Source organism: Anolis sagrei, chromosome 3, assembly GCF_037176765.1.
Source record: "Anolis sagrei isolate rAnoSag1 chromosome 3, rAnoSag1.mat, whole genome shotgun sequence".
NCBI classification, from domain to species: domain Eukaryota; kingdom Metazoa; phylum Chordata; class Lepidosauria; order Squamata; family Dactyloidae; genus Anolis; species Anolis sagrei.
The window spans coordinates 16043092-16068224 of NC_090023.1; the positions used below are offsets into that span (position 1 = coordinate 16043092).

The following is a 25133-nucleotide window of genomic DNA, read 5'->3' on the forward strand; positions in this document are numbered from 1 at the left end:
TACATGTCAATTGTGAAAGATTCTTTATTTAATAACACAACTCTGGAGCATCTGTGTAAAAGTGATATGAAGACCAAGCTACAGGTGAAACTACAGTGATGTGAATGATGCAGTTTTTCTAAACTGCTTTAAAAAACCCCTGGACCTGCTAAAAACTGCAGCTCAAATACAGAATTTAAAAAATATCTAGCTATATAGTAAAGACTGCAATAACATTATATTTTAAGTATTTTATCAGGACGATGGCATACTGGCCACCTAACCGATGAGCAATCATAGAATCTCAGATTTGGAAGAGACCTCGTGGGCCATCCAATCCAACCCCCTGTCAAGAAGCAGAAAAATCACATTCAAAGCATTCTTGACATTTGGCCATCCAGGCTCTGTTTAAAAGCCTCCAAATAAGGAGGATAGAACAAGCTTTGGAGGGTGACATAAATTACCTTTGCAAATGCTTCTTTTTGGGGACAGTTTACTAGGTGTTTTTCTTAAAATCCAATTCCATGCAGAAATAAAACAGTACATTGACAGAACCCCCCATCCTCAATATAAAACAAATATGGGGGTGCTCTCTGGCAGGAAAGATTTTCCTTTCATGTAGTCTGAAAAAGGTGCCCCAATCCCATGTTTTTAAATGTGTGGGACCTTCAATAAGACTGATACGTGTGTGTAACATTCAATTTATGAAGGTGGCCAATGTGTTGATTTTACAGAGAAAAATATAACTGCGTGTTTTTGTGTTCAGGTTTCCATAAAGTTCATAGATCATTCCTCCTCTTCTTCCTCTTCTTCTTTTTCTTCTTCCTCCTCCTCCTCTTTGGCAAGGAAGATTCGGAGATCATGTGCCACAATGTTACAGAACCATCTGGTTTCATGGCAAAGTTCACTGAAATCAATATCTTTTGGTATTTAGGTAGAATACAAACCTGTTAATAACTACATCCTGATTGTCAACCATGCATGCCATGCATCCTGACAACCTCTTTTTGTTATTTTCTGTTTAAAACTTCTGCTTTATTGTTTTATATTTGATTATTACATTTTTATATTTTACTAGCTGTCTTCAGCCATGCATTGCTGTGGTCCAATCTGGTTAAATGGAAAAGAAAGAAAAGAGAAAGAGAATTTCACAATGCTTGTGGGTATATAATATTTGTTGTTGTTCCACTGTCTGCACAGATATAGTAATTGTCAGGTTTGCTGACTTAAGAACAGACAACATATAATTGTCCATGTGAGAAGCAATTCGTGTCTAGATCTGAACTACACAATTCTAAAAATTGGTCCTGAGCTTTGTTGATGGTGATTGCAAAGGCCAATCGAATTGGGAATTGCAATCTCTTAAATAGAAATGGCATATCATTTGGAGTCATAGGAATGTGAGGAATGAGGACATCTACAACCCAGAATATCAAGGCAGATAATCCACAATGTCTGTTTTGTAGTGGGTTATATGCCAGTGTAGACTTAGGGCCCTCCCTTATAGCCATAGAACCCAGAACATCAAGGTAGATCATCCACAATGTCTGCTTTGAACTAGGTAATCTGAGTCCAGACTGCTATGTATATGGATCATATACAGCTGTGTGGAAGGGGCCTAAAGAAAGACACAGGGCACCCATAGGAGCCCCAGTGAATATACGGGGGCATTCCTGATGGTGGTGTTGACACTGGAGGAGGGAAGGATGGAGGAAATCCCACCCCGCTCAGATGAGACAATGATTGACAGCGACGGCTGTTTAAAAGGGGGGGGGGGATTGAAGTTAGAGAAACCCAACGGAGGAGGTGTGATGTGCATGTCTGCGCAACCAAATAAACACACAGAGCCCAAGAGGTGAGGCCTGCCTTATCTGCCCAAAGATAAGTGGGTGAGTGGCCAAGGCACGCTCCCTTTCCCTCTCCCCCAGGCACAACTTCAGAGTGAGGCAGAGAAGCAGCATTGAAGGAGGAAGGTGAAGGCGCACCTCCAAGGCCCGTCCCTACTGTGTGCCCCTATGCAATCCTGCCCCCTTCAGGGCAGAGCTAGCAGCACCGAAGTGAAGAAGGACAACAGTAAACTATACTCACCTAAAGAACACTATGGTAAATGGCACATCTCAATTCAACACAATGAAATAAAAATGAAACTAAATCAAAATCTGTGAAAATTCAATGTAGCAATGCATTCGGAAAGACTGAAATTGTATAGTAAAATATGTAGTATAGCATTTGTTGCTTTGATGTCCTACAGATGGCGCTGTTTTTTAGAAAAAACATATTTTTACCTGTCACAGATGTGACATCAATATAATAGTAGGTATCTGGAAACATAAAAACATGCACCTATTCGAATCCTACGTTGTGTTAAAATTTCAAAGCAATCAGTGAAATAGTTTGTGAGATTTGAGGTTTTGAATAAACAGACATGACATTTTTATTTATATAGATTGATAATACAAACTGCCCGGAAAATGTTGTTTTTGACTGACATTTAAGTAGGGTAAATAAGAGTTCTCTATGATCCCCAAGCGAGAACGGATAAATTCAATAAACAAAAATATACATTCAAAAGAACAACCCAAGCTGAATTCATATCACAGTTTTTGTTTTAATACTGTTCAAAAAGTACCTGACTCTACATAAACACCAACTATAATATGATGTAGTAGGCAACCAAGAAACAAGCAAACGTAGTTCCTTAAAATGCTCAAGATCAATTACATTTTAAGTACACGTAAGAAAGCAGAAACAAAGCTGATAAAAAGGTTAAAGTTTTGTTTGTTTTTAATGAAAAATCAGTCTCAGTTCACATCAAAAGAATAACTTTACATTCTCTATTGTTTTTAATAGTTTTTAAAGCGCAACAACTTTTTTAAAATTAAAAAAAAATAACCCCAAACACTCACAGAATGTTCCAAAACCAAGTTGTCATAATAAGTTATTAGCAAATTAAAAAATAATTACAAGCACTTGTAGCCCACACAATATTGTTTAGAATTGGCACCGTCTCTCTAAAACGTCTATATCCTATATAGATTTCTAGTTATACAAATATCACCAGCAGCTGCCATTGAATCCTATTAGTACACATAATATACATAGTATATTTGTTCACATTTGGCAGATCAGAGCAGGTTGGTATTGACAAGGTGGCGCTGCATCCGATATTGTGGCGCTCTCCTTATTTGGACAAGATAGACTTGGTCATGCAGACTGATTCCTCACCAACATGAACATATACATATATATATTTTAATTCCCTTCACTGATTTGCAACGTTTGTTTTGAACTACACAAAGCAATTGGTATATATGTTTCTGTTTCACAGTATAAAATTGAAGAGATTTGGATAGTTCGGGTGCAGGGGGCAAGGGGGGGGGGGGGGAAGCTGTTGCGTAAAAGCAAAGTTGCAAAATTCAATCAAAGCCTTCAGCTGCCCAGGAGTGCTTTTTCTCTGTGGACAATGCAGCGGTTGAGGAGTCCTGAAGTGAGAATCAGGAAACTGTAGTAGAATCAAGAGCTGCTTTTTAGGGCTCGCCCCGTGCCCTATGTTGAACTTTCTAGCACATCATCAAATGAGCAAGAAACATGCCAGCAAAAACCAAGAGTGGTACCCCTTCAACCCCGCGAGAAACCCAGGGCACCATCTAGCCAAACTGGCCAAACTTTGTCCCATGCCAATCCACCAGCCATAATAAGGACAAACAGATAGAACTGTCCCCATAAAACAAACAAACCATGGCTCATGTTGAGCACTGGCTGTTTCATTTTCTCCTGCTGCCTAAGATGAATGCCTATCTCAGTGACTTCTTCTGGAAATGATATTTTCATATATTTTGAAAGATTCAGCCGTTCACTTCACTTCCTGTTAATCTTTAAAAAGTCTGAAAAACCAAAAAATAAATAGATAATAATAATAAAATAAACAGAGATAGAGTGGCTAGTTTATTAGGTTTTGTTTCCTCCTACATAATCTTGAACCAAATCTTTGCTGAATGAAACTGAAATAGAACAGGTTTGCACAACGATCTTGTCTGAGTTGATGTAGATGCATTTGGACTTGAGATGAATTTGTATGTATAATAATTTTCCTTCACTTTCATGAGAGCTCTTATGCCTCTAACCCCAGCAAAGGTGGAGAGCTGACTTTTTGCATGTATCCAGCTACTTTTCATGCCATACCCAAAATGAAGGTTTGTAACTCAACGTGTATTTCTGCTGTGAACTCACTCGTCTGAAAGAAAAGAAGAAACACTAATACCTTCAAAATGGTACATTCATAATTTCAAACATCAATGCTGTGTTGTTTTAGGAAATTTTGAACCTGATGTTCTGATCAGATTTGAGATTTTTATTCTTGAGAATACATAGGTGGGAATCTCAACAACTTACATCCTCAAATGTATGCGACATCTCATATGCTTCCTGTCATTGTATTTGCATTCATTCAGCCACAGCCACCACTCACAAAGCACTTTATATATGCTGATGACCTTGGCCTAATAACACAAGCAAAAGACTTTGAAACAGTAATAAATCAACTTACTAATGCCTTGTAAGATCACTTCAGCTACTATAACAATAACCACCTGAAAACTAACCCTGCCAAGACACAAGTGTATGTTTTCCACTGACATAACTGTGAAGCCAACAGGAAATTGAAAGTTACCTGGGAAGGTCAAGAGCACGAACACTGTTTCCATCATAAATATCTTGGTGTCACCTTAGATCGAACAGTAACATTGAAGAAACACTGCATGCTTGGTGTTTACCAAGCACAAAGTAGCTGCACACAGTAACATCCTGCAGAAACTTACTCGCACTGCATGGGGAGCAGACCCAAAATTAATAAAAACATCACCTCTGGCCTTGTCTTACTCAGCTGTTGAGTATGCCTGCCCTGTTTGGCATAAGTCTGTTCATGCAAAGCAGGTGAACATAGCACTGAATGAAGCATATGGAATAATCACAGGATGTCTCAGACCTACACCTGTTGATAGACTCTACAAGTTAGCTTGTATTGCTCCATCTCCTGATGTGCAACAGTAAGTTGCTGGTAACTGAGTGAAATAAGGTTGAACGCTGTGAAAGCCAACCACTGCGTGGCTTTCAGCCTCCTCCCAGTTGACTCAAATCAAGGGAAAGCTTCATGCAAACCACCACTCCTCTTAATATTCCCCAGCAACAGCAAGAGCATCCCTTTGGGCAGCTAAACTAAGAAATCTCAATTGGATGGTCCCCACAAGGGGCTGCCTCTAGGGGCAAACCAAGAATGGGCAACCTGGAAGTCCCTGAACAGACTCAGAAGTGGAGTGGGCAGATCAAACAACAACCTGGCAAACTTGAATCAAAGAATCCTCCACCTTGTGTGAATGTGGAGCAGAACAAACAACTCCGTATCTGAATGCTTGTCCACAATGCCCTGCCTCATGTACAGAGGAAGAATTGTTTAAAGCTACAGACAATGCAACTGCTGTTGCCTTGTTTTGGTCAAAAATTATTTGGCCGCTTGTGCTCCTTCTATTTTTATCAGTTTTATACTTATGTATGCAATGCTTTTGACACAAAATAAATTTGCATTTGTGATCACGAAGAAACATCTACATTCTGATGATTTCTACATTCAGAATACAATCTGTATTTCCGATCCACAAGTTGACGTTCAATAATACTTAGCTAATACTTAGCTTTCTAAACTCTACATCTGCAACCCAAGGTTTTCTTATAAAAACAAAGGCTCCGATGCACACATCCAATTACCAGGTAACAATTAAAAAGCCAGTCTTTCTCTGATTGACTTCTAAGAATTTTCTAACCTACATCAATGTTAGCATAATGCTCAATACATGATAAAGGAAGTAGGACTTTTGTTGAAACCCTTTAAAGTTTGTACAAAAGTCTAATGGATGGCTCACAATTTTTTATCCATCTCTCAGTAACTGCAGCAGACATAGCATTGTCTATGTTTGAGCTACTATTATGTTGTGGGATCAATGTAAAAACACATCATCTCCAATAATACTGAGCTGTCTTTACAATCCTTAGCCACCTCAGAGACCTAGCTCCTCGGCCCCAATCTGCACCTTTGCTGCCCTCACTCTTTCTCCATCCCCAATACCAAATTTTCTAATACTCGAATTGCTACACAGCAGTTGTATTTTCATCACATCATTCTTATGCTTCTGTCAGTCATTTCTAAGATTCTGTGTTTTTCATCTGCACATAAACTGCGTATCATGGCCACAATCTACTGAATGATGGTGGAGTGGAAAACTCTGTAAATGTAGTAGTGATATATCCCCACACTCGATGTTGTAAACATCTAGTAAAGATGGGGTTGTCTCATTCCAAGCACATCGGTAATGTCAAACTGCTTGCATTAGTGTTCATCATGTGGAGGTGGAGACTCCTTCTTTGGAGGCTTTTAAGCAGAAGCTGGATGGCCATCTGTCGGGGGTGCTTTGAATATGATTTTCCTGCTTCTTGGCAGGGGGTTGGACCGGATGGCCCATGAGGTCTCTTCCAACTCAATGATTCTATGTGAAAAGCTAGACCCAAGTGAATCTTGATCAAAGTTGACATTATTGGTGTAGACATTGTTTCACATTCCTGCTGCTCATACAATGAGGCATCTCTGATCCCATTGCGCAAATGGAAGACTTCTTTTTCCCAGTGCTGATCATCAGGTTCACAAGGAAGCCTTGACATTTGGGAATCTCAAGCCACAGTCCATAACTTGGGCTTTATGTCACTATGTGACTGCCCAGGTTCTCCTTTGTCCCAACATGAGAAAGTGCTGAAACCTACCTACCACCTTTCAGTTGAATCAAACTCTAATCCAAACACCTGAAGAGAATGGCTAATGATATTCTCATTATTCAGAACATGTTGAGAAACATCTCAGCTCCTGCACTCAGTCATTTGAGTAAACAATCACAAATTATCCTTGAGCTATCACCAGGAATGGAGATAGACACCTCATTAAAAACAGTAATTATCTCACACATGGTGCAATCCAGAGAAATCACAACTTGTAAAGATTGGCTGTCAAAATCTAGGTGTCTGTTGCTTTGAATATTAACTTTAATTGATGGGGTCATGCACAGAAGTCATTTTCAAGCTTTTTACATTCAGAGATCCCTCTACAGACCAACTTGACTGCTAAGCAACAACTGACATGAATTCTTCTACACTTAGAATCATAGAATCATAGAACTGGAAGAAAACTCATGGGCCATTCAGTCCAACCCCATTCTGCCAAGAATCAAGAAAATCCCACTCAAAGCACTCCTGACAGATGGCCATTCATTCTCTGCTTAAAATCCTCCAAAGAAGAAGCCTCCACCACACTCTGGGGCAGAGTTCTACTGCTCTTGATGAAAGGCTTGTGGGGCATATTTTAGGATACACACATAAGTCACACTGATCAAATCTGTTGCACCTTTGGATCTTATTTCATTAACTGAATGTGTGTCCAAGAAAATAGACAATACAGATTTGGAATTCTGAATTGTAGAATAAAGTAAGCTGTCACTAAGGAAATTGCCTTTCTTTGCCAATCAGTAAGATAGTTCTATAATAAAGAAAAGAGTCTGTTGCTATGTACTACACTGTGTATTTTCTATCTTAGAAGCTCTTCTGTATTGCTTTGAAAGCTTTTGTCAAATTCAAAGTGCTGGTATGATGACCTGTGAAGCCCTGTATAGCTTGTGTTCCAGCTATTCGAAGGACAATATTTCCCTTTATGGGCCCTTTAAAGCTTTGAGACTGGTCAGAGTGACTGTCCTTTTCAGGCAAGCAGATCTGCCCCATTTCTAAATTCAAAATATATGGTGCTCTTCTATATAATAAGTTTTCAGTTTTAGTGGTGTATTGTTTTTAATATGAGAATATTCTTTCAATTTATTGCTTAATTCCATAGACATTTTTAACTTTAGTTTTTTGCATGTTTTAGTTATATATAGTTCTACAGCGCAAACTTTGCATCTGTAGGACATGCAGATGCAGTTTCATTTACGTGCATCTGATAAAGTATGTCATCTCTAGCCATTTACTAGATTCTCCAAGTGATTCCGTAGTATTCGTCCACCAGAACTTTACCATAGAGCAGGCATGGGCAAACTTTGGCCCTCCATGCATTTTGGACTTCAACTCCCACAAATCCAAACAGCTGGTAGGTTGTTATGAATTGTGGGAGTTGAAGTCCAAAACACCTGGATGGCTGAAGCTTGTCCATGCTTGCCATAGAGCAATGCCTAAGTATTCCAATTAATAAATCATTTGTTCAATAGGTTCCTTATTGCTCTCTGTTTTGCATATTCACACAAAGTTCTATATAGTGGCCATACTGTACCTGTATCTCTTTTGTACTGTATAAATTACCTTGACTCTAACTCTTGAGAGAAAGGCATAATATAAAATAATTGACTCATTTGATGGGTGTGTATGTGCCACCAATCACTCTGTAACAGTGGAATAGTTTCCTTTGAACATTTGCAAGAGGATCAATATGTGAATGAAAAAGTATGCAGGCTTTTGATCTAACCAGGATCCTTGGGCACTCGGGACAAGTGAGCAGTTTTCAGGGACCTGCAGACACTTCATCAAGGATGGTATGTGATATATGATTTTCTTCCTTCTTCTCATTTAGAGACACTTTCATTGACTGGACAATGCCTGCAGGAGACCATACTCTCAATATGAGACATTATAGTCCTTTTTTGGACTAGTCGAAAGGGGAACATCTCTCATAGTATCATCCCATAAAATTGATTGGCAGCAGACAGAATGAAGAATGTCTTCATCCTGTGGGCAGCTTTGGAAAAGAACTATAAGCCAGAATTTCTGAGAGTTCAAGTGCATCATGAAACAGCATGCTGGAGTGCAACATCTTCTACTGAAGCTGAGAGAAGCCTACCAACTTAGGAGGACACAGGTCTGGTGACATGCTGTATACACCTTTCCAACACCAAGGTGCTCTTTACCCTTCTCCAGCACATCCTATTTGAGATGGACACCTCACTGTGCCTGACTCCATATGGAGAGCCCAGTATAATGCATGTAGATGTGATATAGGTATGTGTGCTTCTTGCTTGTCTCTGTCCTTTTTCCACTGGGGACTTCATTCAGAGCTTAGAAGAGTGACCCTTTGCTTGACAAATTCCACAATATGTCAGTCTGCAGGATTTCTGAGTGCTATAGTGTCCCCCCCACCCCAAAGTTTCCTTTTCAAGCTCTCATCTCAGATCAACGGATTCAGCCTTTCAGGCAGTTCCTAGAGTTGGACTTACCTGGGCAACTCCTGTGATTAACATCCACACTTCTAGCCACATGTTGGATGGTCCACCAAAACTGATGGCTATGTAAAGCAGTCTCTATGCTTAGGCAATTTCGAGCAGCTTCTCTCCAATCCTATATTTACAAGAAAGTGGACTCTAAGGTAACAAACACATCCTCAAAGGCATTTCCTACCTTTGCTCACTCTTCTGAACGATCCATGATGAACAAATATAGAGAGGAAACAAAACCGAAACATAGCCTTTAAAACATCCAATAAAATAAAATAAAATAAAATAAAATAAACATTGTCTGTGCGTATTGCGGGAAGGGAGGATCTCTAGTAAAGCTTTTAAAAAAACTTTGAAATACTCACGGTGCTTCCCAAAGTTTAGAAAGGTAACATTTATGGACTACAACTCCTAGAAATCCCCAGCTTTGTATCTGGAGGATTCTGGGAATTTCAATCCAAAAGGCTCTTATTCCTATGTTCTGCTTACCCGCTTAGCCACACCACCTTGAGAACTGAACTAGAGGGAGCCCACAGCCTCCTGTATTGCAGTTTCCTCTGATTGACAGAGGCTGGTACTCTTGTCTCCCAATCAAAAGACATAGTGGGAGGGACTTGATGGGAAGGTGCTTACATTGTCTATCTGCCTCCTTGGAGAGGCTGGTCAGGAGAACAGTCCCAAATGGTTGTCCTCTTTCATAACAAAAGAACTTTGAGCCTGATCAAAGTTTCAAGCTGGCAACATCAATGCAAGAATTGTCCATAAAAATGCATGAATCTCACTTGGAAACATAGCTATAGCTCCACAATGTCACTATAAAGAAAATCTTCACCTCAGCATTTGCCCTGATCTGGGAATTATAAAACAGCACTCCACAAAATATTATTGTTATTATTATTGTTATTTGTTTGCTTGTTTGTTTGTTTGTTTTTTGCTACTCCATTATTGGCTGGCAACATGGTGAAATAGTCAGGAAATCCTCCTTGATTTCTGTAGCTCTGGAAGAGAATCCAATGTTAACAAAGAAATGAAATTAGATACTTAACTGAAGAGATTTCATTTTGATTCCCTCATAAACATATCTGTTGGGCAAAATGTCTGTTGGAAAGCCCTCGGTGACTTTTGTCAACGGCTGCAACACGGCAAGAACTGAGTTGATCAACGCCTGGTCCACCGCCATCTACGTAACTCATTTTCGCCAAAGCAAAAAGTTTCGTAGTTACACAACAGGTTACTAATATGGGTTGAGATCTTTGTTTTTTTTTAAAATGAAAATCTTCAATGGACACACACACACAAAAATAGGAGCTGGATTGTTTGGTCCCAGGTCTTAAAAGTCTGTTAGAAAATGTACATTCAATGTTTTGGTCTTTCATGTCTTGATAAAAGGTCAAGGTTCACTTAGGGGTTAAGGAATCCAAGTAAACAAACACTGGACAACTGCTTAACCTTGACTTCCTTTCCTCCCGCCTCACCACAGGGTGTGTTGAGAGGGTCATCGTAGACACTAATGCAAAGCACTTAGTATGTAAGTAATTTCAGAGACTCTTTATAAGCCCTAGGAAATGGGTTCTGTGTGTCTGTGTGTGTAGCTGTGTTTCTCTTTTCCTTTTAAAAGCCCATGTTTTTAAGGCCACAAAAATCTGCTAAAAGTTTTATTTTGTATGTGTGTGTTGGAAAGAGCATAATCCATCTGTCATTTCTATTTTCTCTTCCACATTTCCCCCCAAAAATGAGCCATTACTTTCACTGTGTCTATCAACACTGGAGAACCCGGAGGCTTAGCCTCCCCTCCCTATTGACCTGAAGCTGTCGAGATCCGGGGTTGAATGTCAACTACATTCACAAAGAAGAAGAACTCTGAGCATAATCTCTTATAATAAGTGAGTCATATTTCGGTGAGGAGGGCATACAAAGGGCAGATTCAGATGCTGGGGAACTGGGCGAAGCACTCCCGGAATCAACAGAGTCCCTGAAAGGAGAGGGTGGCGTTAAAGCCACCAAATCTTCCAGCTCTGGCTTTGCCACTGTTGGAGTTTCCATTGAAGGACCTTCTTTGACGCTGCCGCAAGATGGCTTGCGTGATGACTGGGATGCTCCGTTGACCTCAATAGCAGGGAGAGGCTGTATCTCTGCAAAAGTTGTCATGGTGGTCGGAAGCTGGATCTCTCTTGGGATCAGGTAGGAAGAACACAGAGGAGTTGTCCCCATGCTCCCCTGCGCTGGAGTGGAAAGCATCATGGAGTTGAGTTCACTGATATTGGCAGTGAAACGTGTCACCACATTGCTGATTTGGTCCATAAGAGAACCTTGGGAGGAGCTGCTCTGCTGGGCTTGCTCAGACTGGAACGTTGGGGCATCGTCTTCAGTTCGGCTGAGCGAGGCAGTCCGCTGGCTCACCGTGCTGATAGGGGAAGGGGTCTGAGCTCGGTACTGAGCTGGGTAGTGTTCTTCTGCCTCCGAGACATCGTATAGTGTTTTGGCACTGGTATCGGGAAAGTTTGGGCTAAGAGTGTTGCTACTGCTGTGTCGACTACTGTCTGTGCTTTTGGAGAAAGGCTTGATGACAGCTGTTTGGTTGGGGTTCTCTTTCTTGTTGATGTGAACAGAAAGTCGTTGCCAGAGGTGGGCTCCTCTGCTCGTGGTCTTCTCGTTCTGGGCCCAAGTGACTGATTTCCCATTGGAACTGCAACATGGAAAAGAGTAAAGAAGAGAAAGAGGAATGAGTGAAGAAGAATTTAAAGTATCATTGAAGGCTTTCATGGCTGGAATCACTGGGTTGTTATAGGTTTTTTGGGCTGTATGGCCATGTCCTAGAAGCATTCTAGAGCATGGTCATACGGCCCAAAAAGCCTACAGCAACCCAAGAATTTAAAGTCTCTCTTCAGTTATGAGTATCAGTAGACTTAGCATTTTTTGACTATAGCTTGAAAAAGTTTTTAGAGTTTTAATGTCTCATCAAACTACAAGCCCTCGGATCTGATAGAATACAGTTAACACACTTGAAGTGGAATGCATGTGTTAAATAAATGTGTAATGTCAAAGGGACCGCTTGTCTGTGCTTCAGACCATAGGAAGGTTATGGCTGGTCCTGCTTCAATGCATTTTAAGAACAAAAATCAAACGTCTTCAGAGGGTGGCAATCTCAATAACCAATTATGATGTTATTGTAATTGTCATGGCAACTCTGTAGTTTGCAGTTTGTGAGGCACTGAAATGATCTAGCTAAAAATTCTAAACATACCTCCCTTCACTGCAAATCCCAGAATTCCATGGGAGTTTATCTTGGCACTTAAACTGCAGCACTATCAATATATAGTGTGAATGGGTGCTAGGTCATAAGAGCAGACAGGAATAGAAATCATGAGGCCCTCAATGAGTGTTGGACTGCAACTTCCACCATTCCTCCTATTGGCTCTATGTCTAATACTAATGGGAGCTACACTTCATGTCTTAGGGCTTGGCTCTAAGTTTCCAGTGTCCATGAAGCATCTCCATATTGGTTCAGGTCTCCAGTTTTGGTTGTCTCAGCTCTAGGCATGATGAAAGGAAATTCCCAGCTCAGCTAGCAGAACACTGATTGCAACAATTTGCAAGACTTAATTGGCCTCTTCCATCAAAACAACAATAACTTCACAGTTTCCTTCTACTGCATTATTTTACAAAGGTTAGTGAACATGTTGCTCTTTAGACATTTCCTTAGCTTTTTACCAGGATCTATTTTTCCTGTGAAATGAACATATCATTTTACCCAAAGGATTCCCGCTGCCTGAAAGCAGTCAATCAAATAATCAACGCAAAATTAGTCTTGTTCTGCCTTTCTATGTGTCCCTTTCAGTGGTTGTGTAATGTTAGAGCTCACATGCTGCCCTGGTCTTCATCCACCTTCTGGCCGGAAATACATAGGCTAGATTAAAAATTCCTTATCCTATCTTCTTAAGTAAGAAAGACCAATCCCTTCATTTCTCCTTGATCAAGGAATGTTCCCTTTGGCTAAAATTTCTGTCATAATTTTCCAATCAGGAAAATATGTTGTCTGTACATGTGTATGAATGACATGCAGTGCGCATCTGTGGTACTCCATGGATAACACTTCAATAGCATTACCAGGAGCTGTCTCTAGAGCTCAAGTTTTGGCCCTGAAATCTCTGAATAATGGAACCATAAAATCATAGAATCATTGAGTTGGAAGATGTGGGCCATCCAGTCCAACCCCTGCCAAGAAGCAGGAAAATCGCATTCAAAGCACTTCCAACAGATGACCATCCAGGCTCTGCTTAAAAGCCTCCAAAGAAGGATAGAACAAGCTTTGGAGGGTGACAGAAATTACCTTTGCAAATGCTTGTTTTTGGGGACAGTTTACTGGGTGTTTTTACAACTATACTCCAGGGCAGAGAGTTCTACTATTCTTCCTAATGAGTTTGGAATGATCCTGAACTGAACATAATTCAGGAACATGATTCCCACCTTGATGGTGTTTGGAGCACTATTGTCTAATGTTTGCGATAAGCAATTCCATTACACATCTCTCATAACTTTTGTGGAGGCTAAGTGCATAGGACCCCCATCAAAATGGAAAAAACACAACTGCAAAATTCTAGACAGATGTTTTCTCTAGGAAACTCTAGGTCTTCCAGGACTTTCTGATGGTCAATCAGAGCCACACTGGAAGCCCTAGAGATTCCTAGAGAGATCATAGTAATTACATCTGTGAATAATTAAATCAGCAAATGTTATACCTGTTGACTATAATTGCAGTTTGAGATTTTGTTTATTTTTATTTAAAAAGAGAGCTTATAATACTCAGATGATATTATCTTTTGGTTAACAACAATTCTGGTCTTGTTGGGAGCTAACTGTTTAATTACAGACTACCTGCTAGACTCTGTAGAAGTGTGACATTTAATAACTGGTGGTGTCAGACTGAGTCTCCAGTTGGAGACTGCAATCAGAAACTGGGCATTTTGCCACTCAAACATATAGAATGTGAGCCAATGTGTGTTTCATTACAGCTCCTCATGTCACATTCATGTAGCACATTTAGCCTCTATTCTTCCCCCAAGTGCATCAGTCATAAAACAATGGAAGCATTTCCAGAAAACCAAAGGCAGAAAGAGAATTTTGTTTCTGCCCCTGTTCACTATGGCCTCAAGAACCATTTGTCACTCATGTTACCCATAGCAGCCGGGATGGAGTGTTTTATATGAGAGCCAGTCAGATCCATCGCTGGCTTTTTCTTCAAGGTGGAACCCAGAAATGACATATGACAAATAACATGAAATCCAACATGCTTTCTCAAACATTAAGGTGTTCACTTCTGCATTACTAAGAAGAGGAAACCGATCTTCCCAAAAACAGGAATAAAGAGGCTGCTGATCTGCATAAAATCAGTGCATATTATTTTATGTGTATAGAGGCAGACGTGATTTGGACAGAAATGCTATAGATTAAATCTAGAGCTTGGAATTTTCAATTTTTGGAGCACAGTTCTTAAGAGGCCTTACCCATTGAGGATTCTAGGTGGTATGATCTCAAAAGGACATTTTCCAAGCACTGATTGCATCATAGTCTATTGAGCCTGCTGTCCACATGAAAAAAGGTTGACAGCCCTTCTTGATGACCTTTCTTATATATGGTTCTTTATCATTACATCAGACTTGGACTACAAAGACATTTGAATGTAGGATAGGTTCTCAGAGAAGAGAACAGACATCCTATAATTTCTGTCTCTGCAAGGAGGTTGATGCTATTGATAAGATTTCAGTTGGGCTCTGCCCCATGCTAGGGCATTTGACTTAGGTGGCTATTGCAGCATTCCTCTGAACATGCCACTTGTACCTTGTCCCATTACAAGGACAGTTTTAGCTTGGTGGGATGAGTACATGGTTTATACTGTTCCTTTGAGGCTGCTACTTTCCAGATCTTAGGTAGACTCCAAGAGGTGTCATGGTTTGCATGTTGGTTTAGGAACAGAACTCTAGGACACCAGGGTTCAAATTCCTGTATAGCCACAGAAACTCAATGGGTGACCTTGGGCAAGTCATGCTGCTGAGCATCACAGGCATGCAAAAGCACCTCCTTGCCCTGAACAAATTTTGCAAGAAAAAACCCACCATAGTTTCACCTTAGGGTCACCATAAACCAGAAATGACTTGAAGATACACAGTAACAAATGACATGTAGGCTACCTTCCTTTGTATCACCAGTGTTGAGGAAGGTTAAACCACCAGTTCTTCCATATTGGGAAAAGGCACCATCTTGTTCTCTACTGCAGGCAGTAGAGTGTCCTGGGAAAATTCTGGCTAACTGTTCTTAGTTACTAAGGATTTCATCAGACAGACTTCTGGCTTCATTTCCTTGCAAGGGACACTTGTGTAGCTCCATTTCTGGAGCACACGGAAATCATCACATGATGTAAGGGCACTTCGGGTGGGACTCTGCAACACTCTGTTTCTGCAGTGCATGGAAACGGATCCTAGAAGCTGTTTTCAGGAGTTGGGTGATACCTAATTCCAAGTGGCAGAAAGTGGCAGAAAAAAGGGGAAAGGCAGGGAATGGTGCAATAAGCATGTGGGATGGCTGGCCACTCCAGAAGACAGGGAAAGATGGGAGGGAATGGGGTAAGATGTTTCCCTGTGTGAACATATTTTGGAAATTATGCCACAAGGAAAACTAATCTGTCTCTCTAATACTCACATCCTCTATGATGAAAAGATTTGACTTTGCACCATGTCATAAAACCGATTTGGCAAAGCAACTTATTTCCTTTTGAGGCCATCATTCCAAAGAAAACCAATGGAAAGTACGACATGGCAGGCACTGCACCAATATGAGACCAATCCATTTATGATGTTGATTGCAATGCACTTTTGAGCATGAGAAACAATCAACTGTCAGCTGCCCACTAATCGTGTTCCCCTTCCATCATATAAAATCAATTATGCAATGGGATGTTTTATGAAGCTGTCAAAACAGAGAGAGCTCTTGATAGCAGTACCATGATTTCATCTTGAAATTATTGACTTAATTAAATGCAACAAATAAGCCACTGATTAATAATTCATGTTTGATTCACCAATAACCTACATTCTCAATGAAGCATTGTGTCTGCAATGCTAAGTTGCTGGAGCTGTAGATCTTAAATTATCCCCATGTTGCCCACATTAGTATGGAAGGGAAATAATTATAACTGTGCAAGTTAAATCTTGGTGCCTGTGTGAAGAAGGCCAACTTTTTTCTTCTTTTCTAATGCCAGTTCTCCAAATGGACCCTTCAGATGAACTGAATGTCAACTGCAAGAATTCCTAGCCTACAGTGCCAATGGTTTTAGGAAACTGGAGTTGTAATACTGAATATCTGGAGGATAAAGTATCTCTGCCCCCTTCTTTGCCTTCTTTGCCTATATGTATTGAAGATAAGGACATTTCTTTCACAAAAGGTTCAGGAAGTGCAGTAGTGAAGACACCCCTCAAATTAAGGACTACATAATTACATTGCTAAAACCCTGTTATAAGTGATAGTCATTGGAACAAACTTTGCCCTATGTGATTCTTGCATGAAATGTTTCAGAAGCCCCATTCATTTTAGACACATTTATTTCCATCTAAATGGAACCCCACCCCCAATCCTACTCCATTTTTCTAGCTAGCAGGCTGTTTTTGAGCTTTACCAAAATGGAATTTATTGCAGCATTATTATACTAATTCTTCTGTGAGGAAAAATAATAAACAAAATGAAGATTGTGTTGTTGTAGGTTTTTTCGGGCTATATGGCCATGTTCTAGAGGCATTCTCTCCTGACGTTTCACGTGCATCTATAGCAAGCATCCTCAGAGGTAATGGAGATTGTGCATACAAGAGAGAAGAGACAAATATATTTCCCCCAAAAGCTGTACTATCTAGAGATAGATTAATTAATGTCTGCATATATTTTCTACCCCAACAAGTTGCTCTGTATTCAATAACTAAATTGCTTTTTCAGAACAAACTGATCTAGTTAAAGTTCAAAAGAGACACAACAAGAAAGAGGAAACAAGAGAAACTGGGGGTGGATGGGTTGGTGGGTGGGGGAGATTTAGAGAGAAGGAGGGCTGTATGGAGATCCAGAGCTTGACAAACAAACAGAAGCTGCTGTTCAGTCCAGAACAGATGTGTGGATGAGATCAACTGTTGCAGATATTACTTCACCCCAACAAGGCCAAAAATGGAAAACAGTCATTGAATGGATCACCTGAACAACTCAGAACTCACCACCATCTTGGCATCCATAAATAAGCACCACTTTTATGTTTGACTTAAGTTTAGTTGAATGAATATCACACAAGAATCACTACAGTATAGTGGCTGAGATTTCTGATTAGGATTGGGAAGTCCCAAGTTCAAGCCTTTACTTAACCATGATGTTTTAAGTGTGCATCTGTAGATCAGTAACTATTTTTTCCCCACTTAATTTGTATCACAAGTTTGCAGAGAAGAATCAAATTGGGAAAGTGGTAGTCATGGGCCTGAAATTTGTTCCATTCATTTGATTCATGTTTACATTTCATTCCATCCATTTAGATGGCACAATATGGAAAAGCCCTTCCTGGAACAAAAATGCAATCATATAAAAGGCAGGCGGGAGCAGGTAGTGGCTGCAAGCCTGCTTTTCGAATCTATTGCCTGGAGCCTGGCAGGGCCTGCATCTGATTGCAGAGTAAGGAGTGCTTCTTACGCGTCGCTCAGCTGCAGGCCCTGACAGGCCCAGACACATAGACTAAAAGCACCAGGGTGCCTGCAGCTGAGCGCCGAATAAGGAGTGCTCCTTACTCGGTGCACAGCTGGAGGCCCTGCAAGCCCGGTGTGTAGGGACAAATTGTGCACTAGTAGGCCTGGAAACTTTGGGCTTATGGGTGAAGTCCCCCCACCCAATAATGGGCCGAAAGAAAATTGATCTTTTGGGCTCAAACAAAAAAAAGTCAAATATATGGCCTCCCAATTTTGGGAGGCAGAGACGAAAATGGATCAGGCACCCAACAAAAGCTGGGACACGAAACGGATCAAGGTGGGTCCTGAATGCACATGACTAGAAAGTGGAGGATGTCACATTGAGCATTTTGGAGTATATGTGGCTGAAAATACTGTATAATGAATAAGGATGTCCTTTAGCTTAGACAAAATACAGGAGTATTTTGGCACTCTGTTCTTCAGACAGCAGTTCAAAAGTTTAGAATTTGCCAGACAGTTTTGGGAAGTTAGGTTCTAAAAAGTGTTGGAAGTATCTAGAGGAAAAAAAATTCAGCGATGGAGTACAAATATATACCCACAGTATGAGATCTCTCTCATCGCTTTCTCTCCATTCCCAAAAGTGGAATTAACATATAGACATGTATAAATCAATTTCAAGAAGAAAAGCACCATAGGTTCTCTGTTGCCATTTTTCCTTCAGGCATTTGAAAGTAGCATATTAGCATTATGGCAGAGAGAGTAGAGATGATAGGTGCTTCTTTCAGGTTCTCCCAACACAGACTAAGCTCTACTCATTGCCTTGGGAAATGGATCTAGCTTAGAAATTCCCTGTTCTAAACAGGATACCCAATTATTTTAATATTGGAAAATTATATTTTGGACCTGGGTGCTAAGATATTTACATTTCAGCAGACCTTTAATGGATTTTAACCAGAGCTTGGAAGACTTTTTAAACTACAGTTGCCAGATCCCATTTTTCTTCCAAAAATATCTTTCTCAAGCTCTAGTGTTAACTGTATGTTTTCAATTTTGGCAGTACCACGATAGTTTGTATTGTTGTGAACCACCTTGTTAGTGTGTCAAAGATGCCAGTAAACCTCATTTACGATCTGCGAAAGGTGATATACAATGGGGCCTTGGTTCCAACTAAAGTTTGGTTCCAGGACTTCCCGTAGATACCAAAATCAGCGGATACTTAACTCCTATGATATACAAGGGTGCAGCAAAATTGTGTCCCTTATATAAAATGGAAAAACCAAGCTTTGTTTTTGCAAATGTATATATTTAAAGGAATATTTTCAAGTCAAGAATGGTTGAATCTGTAGATATGGTATCTGTGATATGGAGGGCTGACTGAATGTAACCTTTTGTAACAAAGAAAAAATTATATTGCAGAAGGATTTCACAGCCGGAATCACTGGGGTGTTGTATGATTTCTGGGCTGTATGGATGTATTCTATAAGCATTTTTGCCCTGATGTTTTGCCTGTATATATGGCTGGCATCTTCAGAGGATATTCTGAAGATGCCAGCCACAGATGCAGGCAAAAAGTCAGGAGAAAATGCTGCTAGAATACTACCATACAACCCAGAAACCACACAATACTCCAAAAAGGAAATTGCTTTGCAAAGCTTTTCATGTTCACAATTGGAAGGAACAGATTATCTTTCTTGATGGATAAAAGCCACTTGCTGTTGTGATTGTGATTGCGTTCATTTGTGAGACAATGCAGACTGAATAATCTTTTGTTCTGATTGTCATCATAAAAATTTGGTGGCCTTTTAGTGGCAAATCTCTGGTTGTTCAGGCATTGTTTCCACTCTGAAAGCATGCATCTTTTTCAGCACTCCCTGCAGGCTCTACATGCCAGAGCGCAATTCAGTAAAGCTACCAGTACCCCAGGGACAGCAATACAAATTCAAAGGCTGTGAAGGCAAAAGGTAGACATGCTGAAGACTAATGCTATTTTCTTGGCCATCACAGATAGTCCAAATGGATGACAGCAGGGAGCAATTTTTTGTCAAAGAGTCTCCCCTGTTTGGTAGGGAAAATGTGTAGAACAGACAAGAAGCGGAATTGGATGTGGAGGGAAAATCCTGCCTATTTTCGTAAGTAACATTGCCAACTTTCCCCCATAAGCTACCCCTTTGCTCCTTTGCCATGAAGAACAGCACGATTTATAAACATTAGGTGGTAATGCTTATATTCTCCATGCAGCCAAATGTATTGCCTGCTGTGAAACAAGCTGTTGTAGAAAGCATCCCTTGCCACAAATCAAGCATGTGCAAGAATAAGATTAGGCCAGGCTGGTTCAACCCATCCCTGGTTGCAGGGCAGACAACATTAAAACAAAGAGGTGATGTCCACACTCCTACACACATTTTGTATGAGATGTACAGTGATCACATATAGAGGGGGAGATAGGCCCAGGGATTGACCTTGGGCTGACAAACATCTCACACTGTCCCCCCGACAAAAGGGAGGACACCTGTAACACTCATGCTTTCGCTTACCTGCTCATTGTCGCTCGCCCACCATTTCCCATACTCCCTTTTGGAGTGAAACACTCTATTTCGGACTTGTGCTGGGCCAGCTTCCTGCCTTTGTACCTAACAAATTATGACAAGGACAGGAGCAACAAAAACAGAGAGAAGTGACTGTCTGTTCAGGAGTTAACCTTACTGCGGTGGTTCTCAACCTTTGCCTTCTCTCTTCCAAAGATGGTTCTGGTTTCAGTTATCAAGAATTCCAGAGAGCAAGGTCAATGGCTGTGGATACTGAGAGTTGAAGCCAATAATATCTCCGGGGTCAAACGTTGAGAATCACATCCCTGTTGTAAAGGAGGTGTGTAAGAAAGGAGGGGAAGGTGCATGCATTGACCATGGTGAGCCATCCAAAGAACCTACCAGAAGCAGAGTCTCATGAGTGCAACTTGACTGTGCACTTGTGTTTAACAAATTGGTCTGAAAATAGAAGACTGGGATCTCTTTGGATCAAAGCAGGCAATTATTTTATTGTGTATTCTGCAGAGGTGAAAAAAAACATCTGTTTATTATGGCATGTGATTTCCCTCAACTATGTATTTTGCACTTAGCATGCTTAACTTTGTGAACCCAAAAGGAGCAAAAATTGTAGAGAGAGAGCAGTGGGTGATAAAGTTTAAGCATTGTAACCTGACAAACATTTCTTCCAAATTGTATTGCTTATTATAATTGGACTTTTGGCATGTGATATATGTGGAAAGTGCAAACCATGTTCAATAGATGCCTGTTCATATGCAGGCAGTGTCCACTTTGTATGTTTTTTAAGCATGCACATAAACATTCTGCTTGCATTTGTAGTTGCTAAGTAAGACAATGTAATAATCAGACCATTCATCTACTGATGTTAATGTAAAGGATTAATGAAAGGAATTACCAGAAACATTAAATGTTAGGACAGGTTTAGGCCTCAACCCTGACCCCTAAATATGATTGTTTTGCTCATAAAATGGCAAATTAGAGCCCCAGAAGTCATGTCCTCTAAATAAAGCATTTTCTAGCCTAAAACAAGTGGGTTCAAGAGTTATATTTAAATGATAAATTGCAACATGCACCCCCAACACTTACAGAGGCAGAATTTGCTATTTTTGCCATCTTTTCTTAAGTTTATACTAGATGATAAATGTACAGGGGTTCTCCCAAGGGGTTAAAGACACCTGTTTGCCATAACATGTGATTTGGAGAGGTATTTATCTTTGAAGAAATCCTACTGTGGAAAAGAAGAGTCTCACTTATCCAACCTTCACTTATCCGACATTCCATCTTATTTGATGCTCTTATCTGACACCCCCCTCTTTTCCTCCAGAATTTTCCCTTCAATTAAAAGGGTGTTCCCTAACTCTCTCTCCCCATTCCCAATAAGTAAAAAAGGCAAGACAAGGAGGAGAAGGTGGGAGGAAAGAGGGAAAAGAGGAATGACCAGAAGTGGAAGCGTCCTCCCTCCTCCCTTCTGTGATTTCCATGCTCTTCTTCTGCATCCAGACACTTCTTGCTGGGCTGCATTAGCACTGGGGCATTGCCTTGTCTTAACACTTTGAGTCCCTGTTAGTATTCTATGGGTGTAGTACCACATCTGATGGGTAACAGTAGGAGACTCAGTATTATCCAACTTTTTCATTTATCTGATGTTCTGCTGGCCCGTTTATGTTGGATAAGTGTCTGTACACTGTGCATGCATGTTTGTCTAATCTCTAGTTTTACCCTATATTATTTTAATAAAATAAAAGTTGAGGTGCTCATGTTGCATTCCAAAGAGCAAAACTATAAATACTGTTGGAGTTAAACATAACAATGTCATAAACATTGACTAAGAATCTCAAACTTCCAAAACACTAATGTGACAAGCCAATGCATCCCAGTCCACTGAAATATTAGCTTAGCATGAATTCAGAATGCATGACCAAGTGGCATTTGTGAAGTAACATTTTGGAACAGTTAAAAAAAAAGCTGTGTCTGTGTAAAGTGGTGCCAAGATTGCAGGTTGCAACTAAGAACCATGCAATAAAGATCAACTGATGTATCTGTACATACTAACACAGGTTGGTTCCTGCTATGAATGAAAAAACAGAAGGCTTGGGCAGCAGCTGAAACCACTGAAAAATACAAAGGAAGTAAAACTCAGTCATGCAAGTCCTCTCCTCTTGTATAGATTCTCAGTAAGGGAGGGGAGTAAAGGTATCAGGAAAGAATCAAAAAGTAATTTTTTCAACCATTTTCTGAATATTTTCTTCTATTTCTAGCCAGGTCAGAAGAGAGGGATGGGTTCAAGAACATCAAGTAAGTTCTGTGGCTTGGTGTGATTTGGACTTGGATTTTCTATCTTTCAGGTCAGCATTCTATCCACTACACCATACGGGAGCTTGAACATTCCCAGGCTCTCAACTGGAATACTTTGTTTGTCTGTTTGTTTTTAGTGCAATACTACTGTTTGGTTCACTCCTGACACGATTAAATAAATAACTGGAATACTGTGTCCAGTTCTGGGCACCACAATTTAGGAAAGACTTTGACAAGTTAGAACATGTCCAAAGAAAGGTGACCAAAACGATCAAAGATTTGGGTTCCAAGCAATACAAGGTAGCCAGGTTTGTTTAACTTGGGACCCATCTCCACTTCCAGAAAATGCAGTGTAGATGTTGCATTACCCTGGCACATTCTCAAAGCGGATTGTCCCAGGGTAAATGTTTTAATGCAGTTTATATGTGGATTAAAAAATGCCAGGTCTTCCTTGAATAATAGAATGTTTGTGGGTGTTGAGGCAGTGAAGGTTGCCATCTGGGATCACCATCCTGATGATGGCACAGGGCTTTGGAGAGGGGAGTGAAGAAGGAAATGGATAACCTACAGGAACAGTAAAGTGGCTTTCTATGGATTGTGTGCATGTGTGTGTAGAGCAGAGATGGAAGCAGAGATGGAAGGGAGACACTTGCCAGCTGTGCCAATCTGGTGTCAGCACGGTGGGTCTATATGGCCACTCCCCCACCAATGAGGAAGGGTTTTGCACCTGCGTGAGGTCTCAAAATGTGGCTCGAACTGGCATTTTTAATGCTGCTTAATTATGCATTTTGGGCAGTGTAGATATACCTTGAAGAAGGTTGAGAAAGAATATGATAGTCATGGTTAAATATTTGAAAAGATGTCATACTGAGGATGAGATAATTTTTTTCCCTCCTGATCTGGAAATTAGGATATGGGACAATAGATTTAAATGGTAGGAAAAGAAATTCCATTTAAACATTAGGAAGAACTTCCTGATGGTTAGAGCTGTTTGACAGTGAATTCATTTTATTTTTGGATTTGTTTTTTTGAAATTCTTATTTCAATTTATTTATTTTTTCCTCTAGAGTCTGCTATGTATACATAATTTCTTCAAAAAGCCAATTCCCATTGCACACATACTGTATAGTGCTATATTCCACTTTAGTTACCATGGGAACAGCCTGTGGAATTCTGGGTTCGTACTTTGGTGAAGTTTGATTCCTCTTTCTTTGAGAATTCATAATACCTCCTCCCTAAATAGCAAATGCCAGGATTCTATGGGATGTTGCCATGACAATTAAATAAGAATATGACATTGTATTTGTGTATTGTGAGTAGCCCAAAGGAGAACTCTTTTAGAATTCTTTCAAGGTCCCAAATGGATATTTGTACTTCAGATTTGTGGCAACCTTCCGTTTTTTGTGGCTGTAATTATTTGCTCAAACCATCTTAAGAATTCTGGTTATCACCATTTATGGCTATATTCCACTACCAGAAATTTTCCAACCTAGCAATCTGTAAGTATGACAGTCCCCAACTTCCATTCTTTTGGGGCTGATGAGAGTTCAAAATATTTAGAAGGCATCGGGCAAGAGAAGATTGCTCTGGTCTATCTATTGGAAACACAGTTGTTAAACCTGTTTTAAGTCTGTGAAGCAAAAAATGCCCCGAGAGGACTCTCTTTGAAGAATAAGAGCATCAGTTGGTATTTTCTCTAAGGAGGGAAAATGTTAAATTAAAACATGTTTGGGTTCCTATGAAGATGATTACTATATCATATACTACCAAACTCTAGTCATGTGTTTGATTGCTGAAATAGTGGTATTTCATTATAAAAGCAAGACAAGGGAGAATAAGTATGGTAAAGAATAATCAAAGCAAAGACAGGCAAGTGTTGTTCTCCAGATGCACTTGGCACTATTTCTCATCTCTAGCCAACACAGTCAGTTGTGACAGATTACAGGAGCTGCAATTTAACAATCTCAAAAAGTTGGTCATACCTGATTTAAGCTTTTTCTGGGTGAAGCTAATGTCTCAGCCCTGAAGAACGTGAAATTGTAAAACGGACTGAACTTGCAAGAAGGAAGCTAAAGTCACAGTAATCCCTTAAAGCCTTGACACTGTTCCAAATTGGCTTCATAGTGATCACAGCACCCTCAACAACACTACATTGTAGGGCGGGGGAAATGAGGACTATGAGTCTCAATATCAATCAAGAGAGAAGAGGAAGGTGATGTTATTGTTATTGCTGTTGTTGTTGTCATTATTATTATTGTATTGTCAAAGGCTTTCATGGCTGGAATCACTGGGTTGTTGTAGGTTTTTTTGGCCTATATGGCCAT

At 40.2% G+C, this 25133-nt stretch overlaps 1 protein-coding gene across 3 annotated transcripts in view; it reads right to left on the bottom strand.

Annotated features, from left to right (window-relative positions):
• Positions 1–2740: 2740 nt before the first annotated feature.
• Positions 2741–25133, bottom strand: part of GRM5 (glutamate metabotropic receptor 5) — a 302516-nt gene continuing 280123 nt past the window's right edge. For 2 of the 3 annotated variants that reach the window (XM_060771130.2, XM_060771131.2), the window contains exons 9-10: positions 20506–20601; positions 2741–11952 (exon numbers count right to left, since the gene is read on the bottom strand). In XM_060771130.2, coding sequence (XP_060627113.2) covers positions 11109–11952; positions 20506–20601 — 940 coding nt within the window. In that variant the 3' untranslated portion in view covers positions 2741–11108. The remainder of the gene's footprint in view (positions 11953–20505; positions 20602–25133) is intronic. The other variant, XM_067466512.1, reaches the window with a different exon arrangement.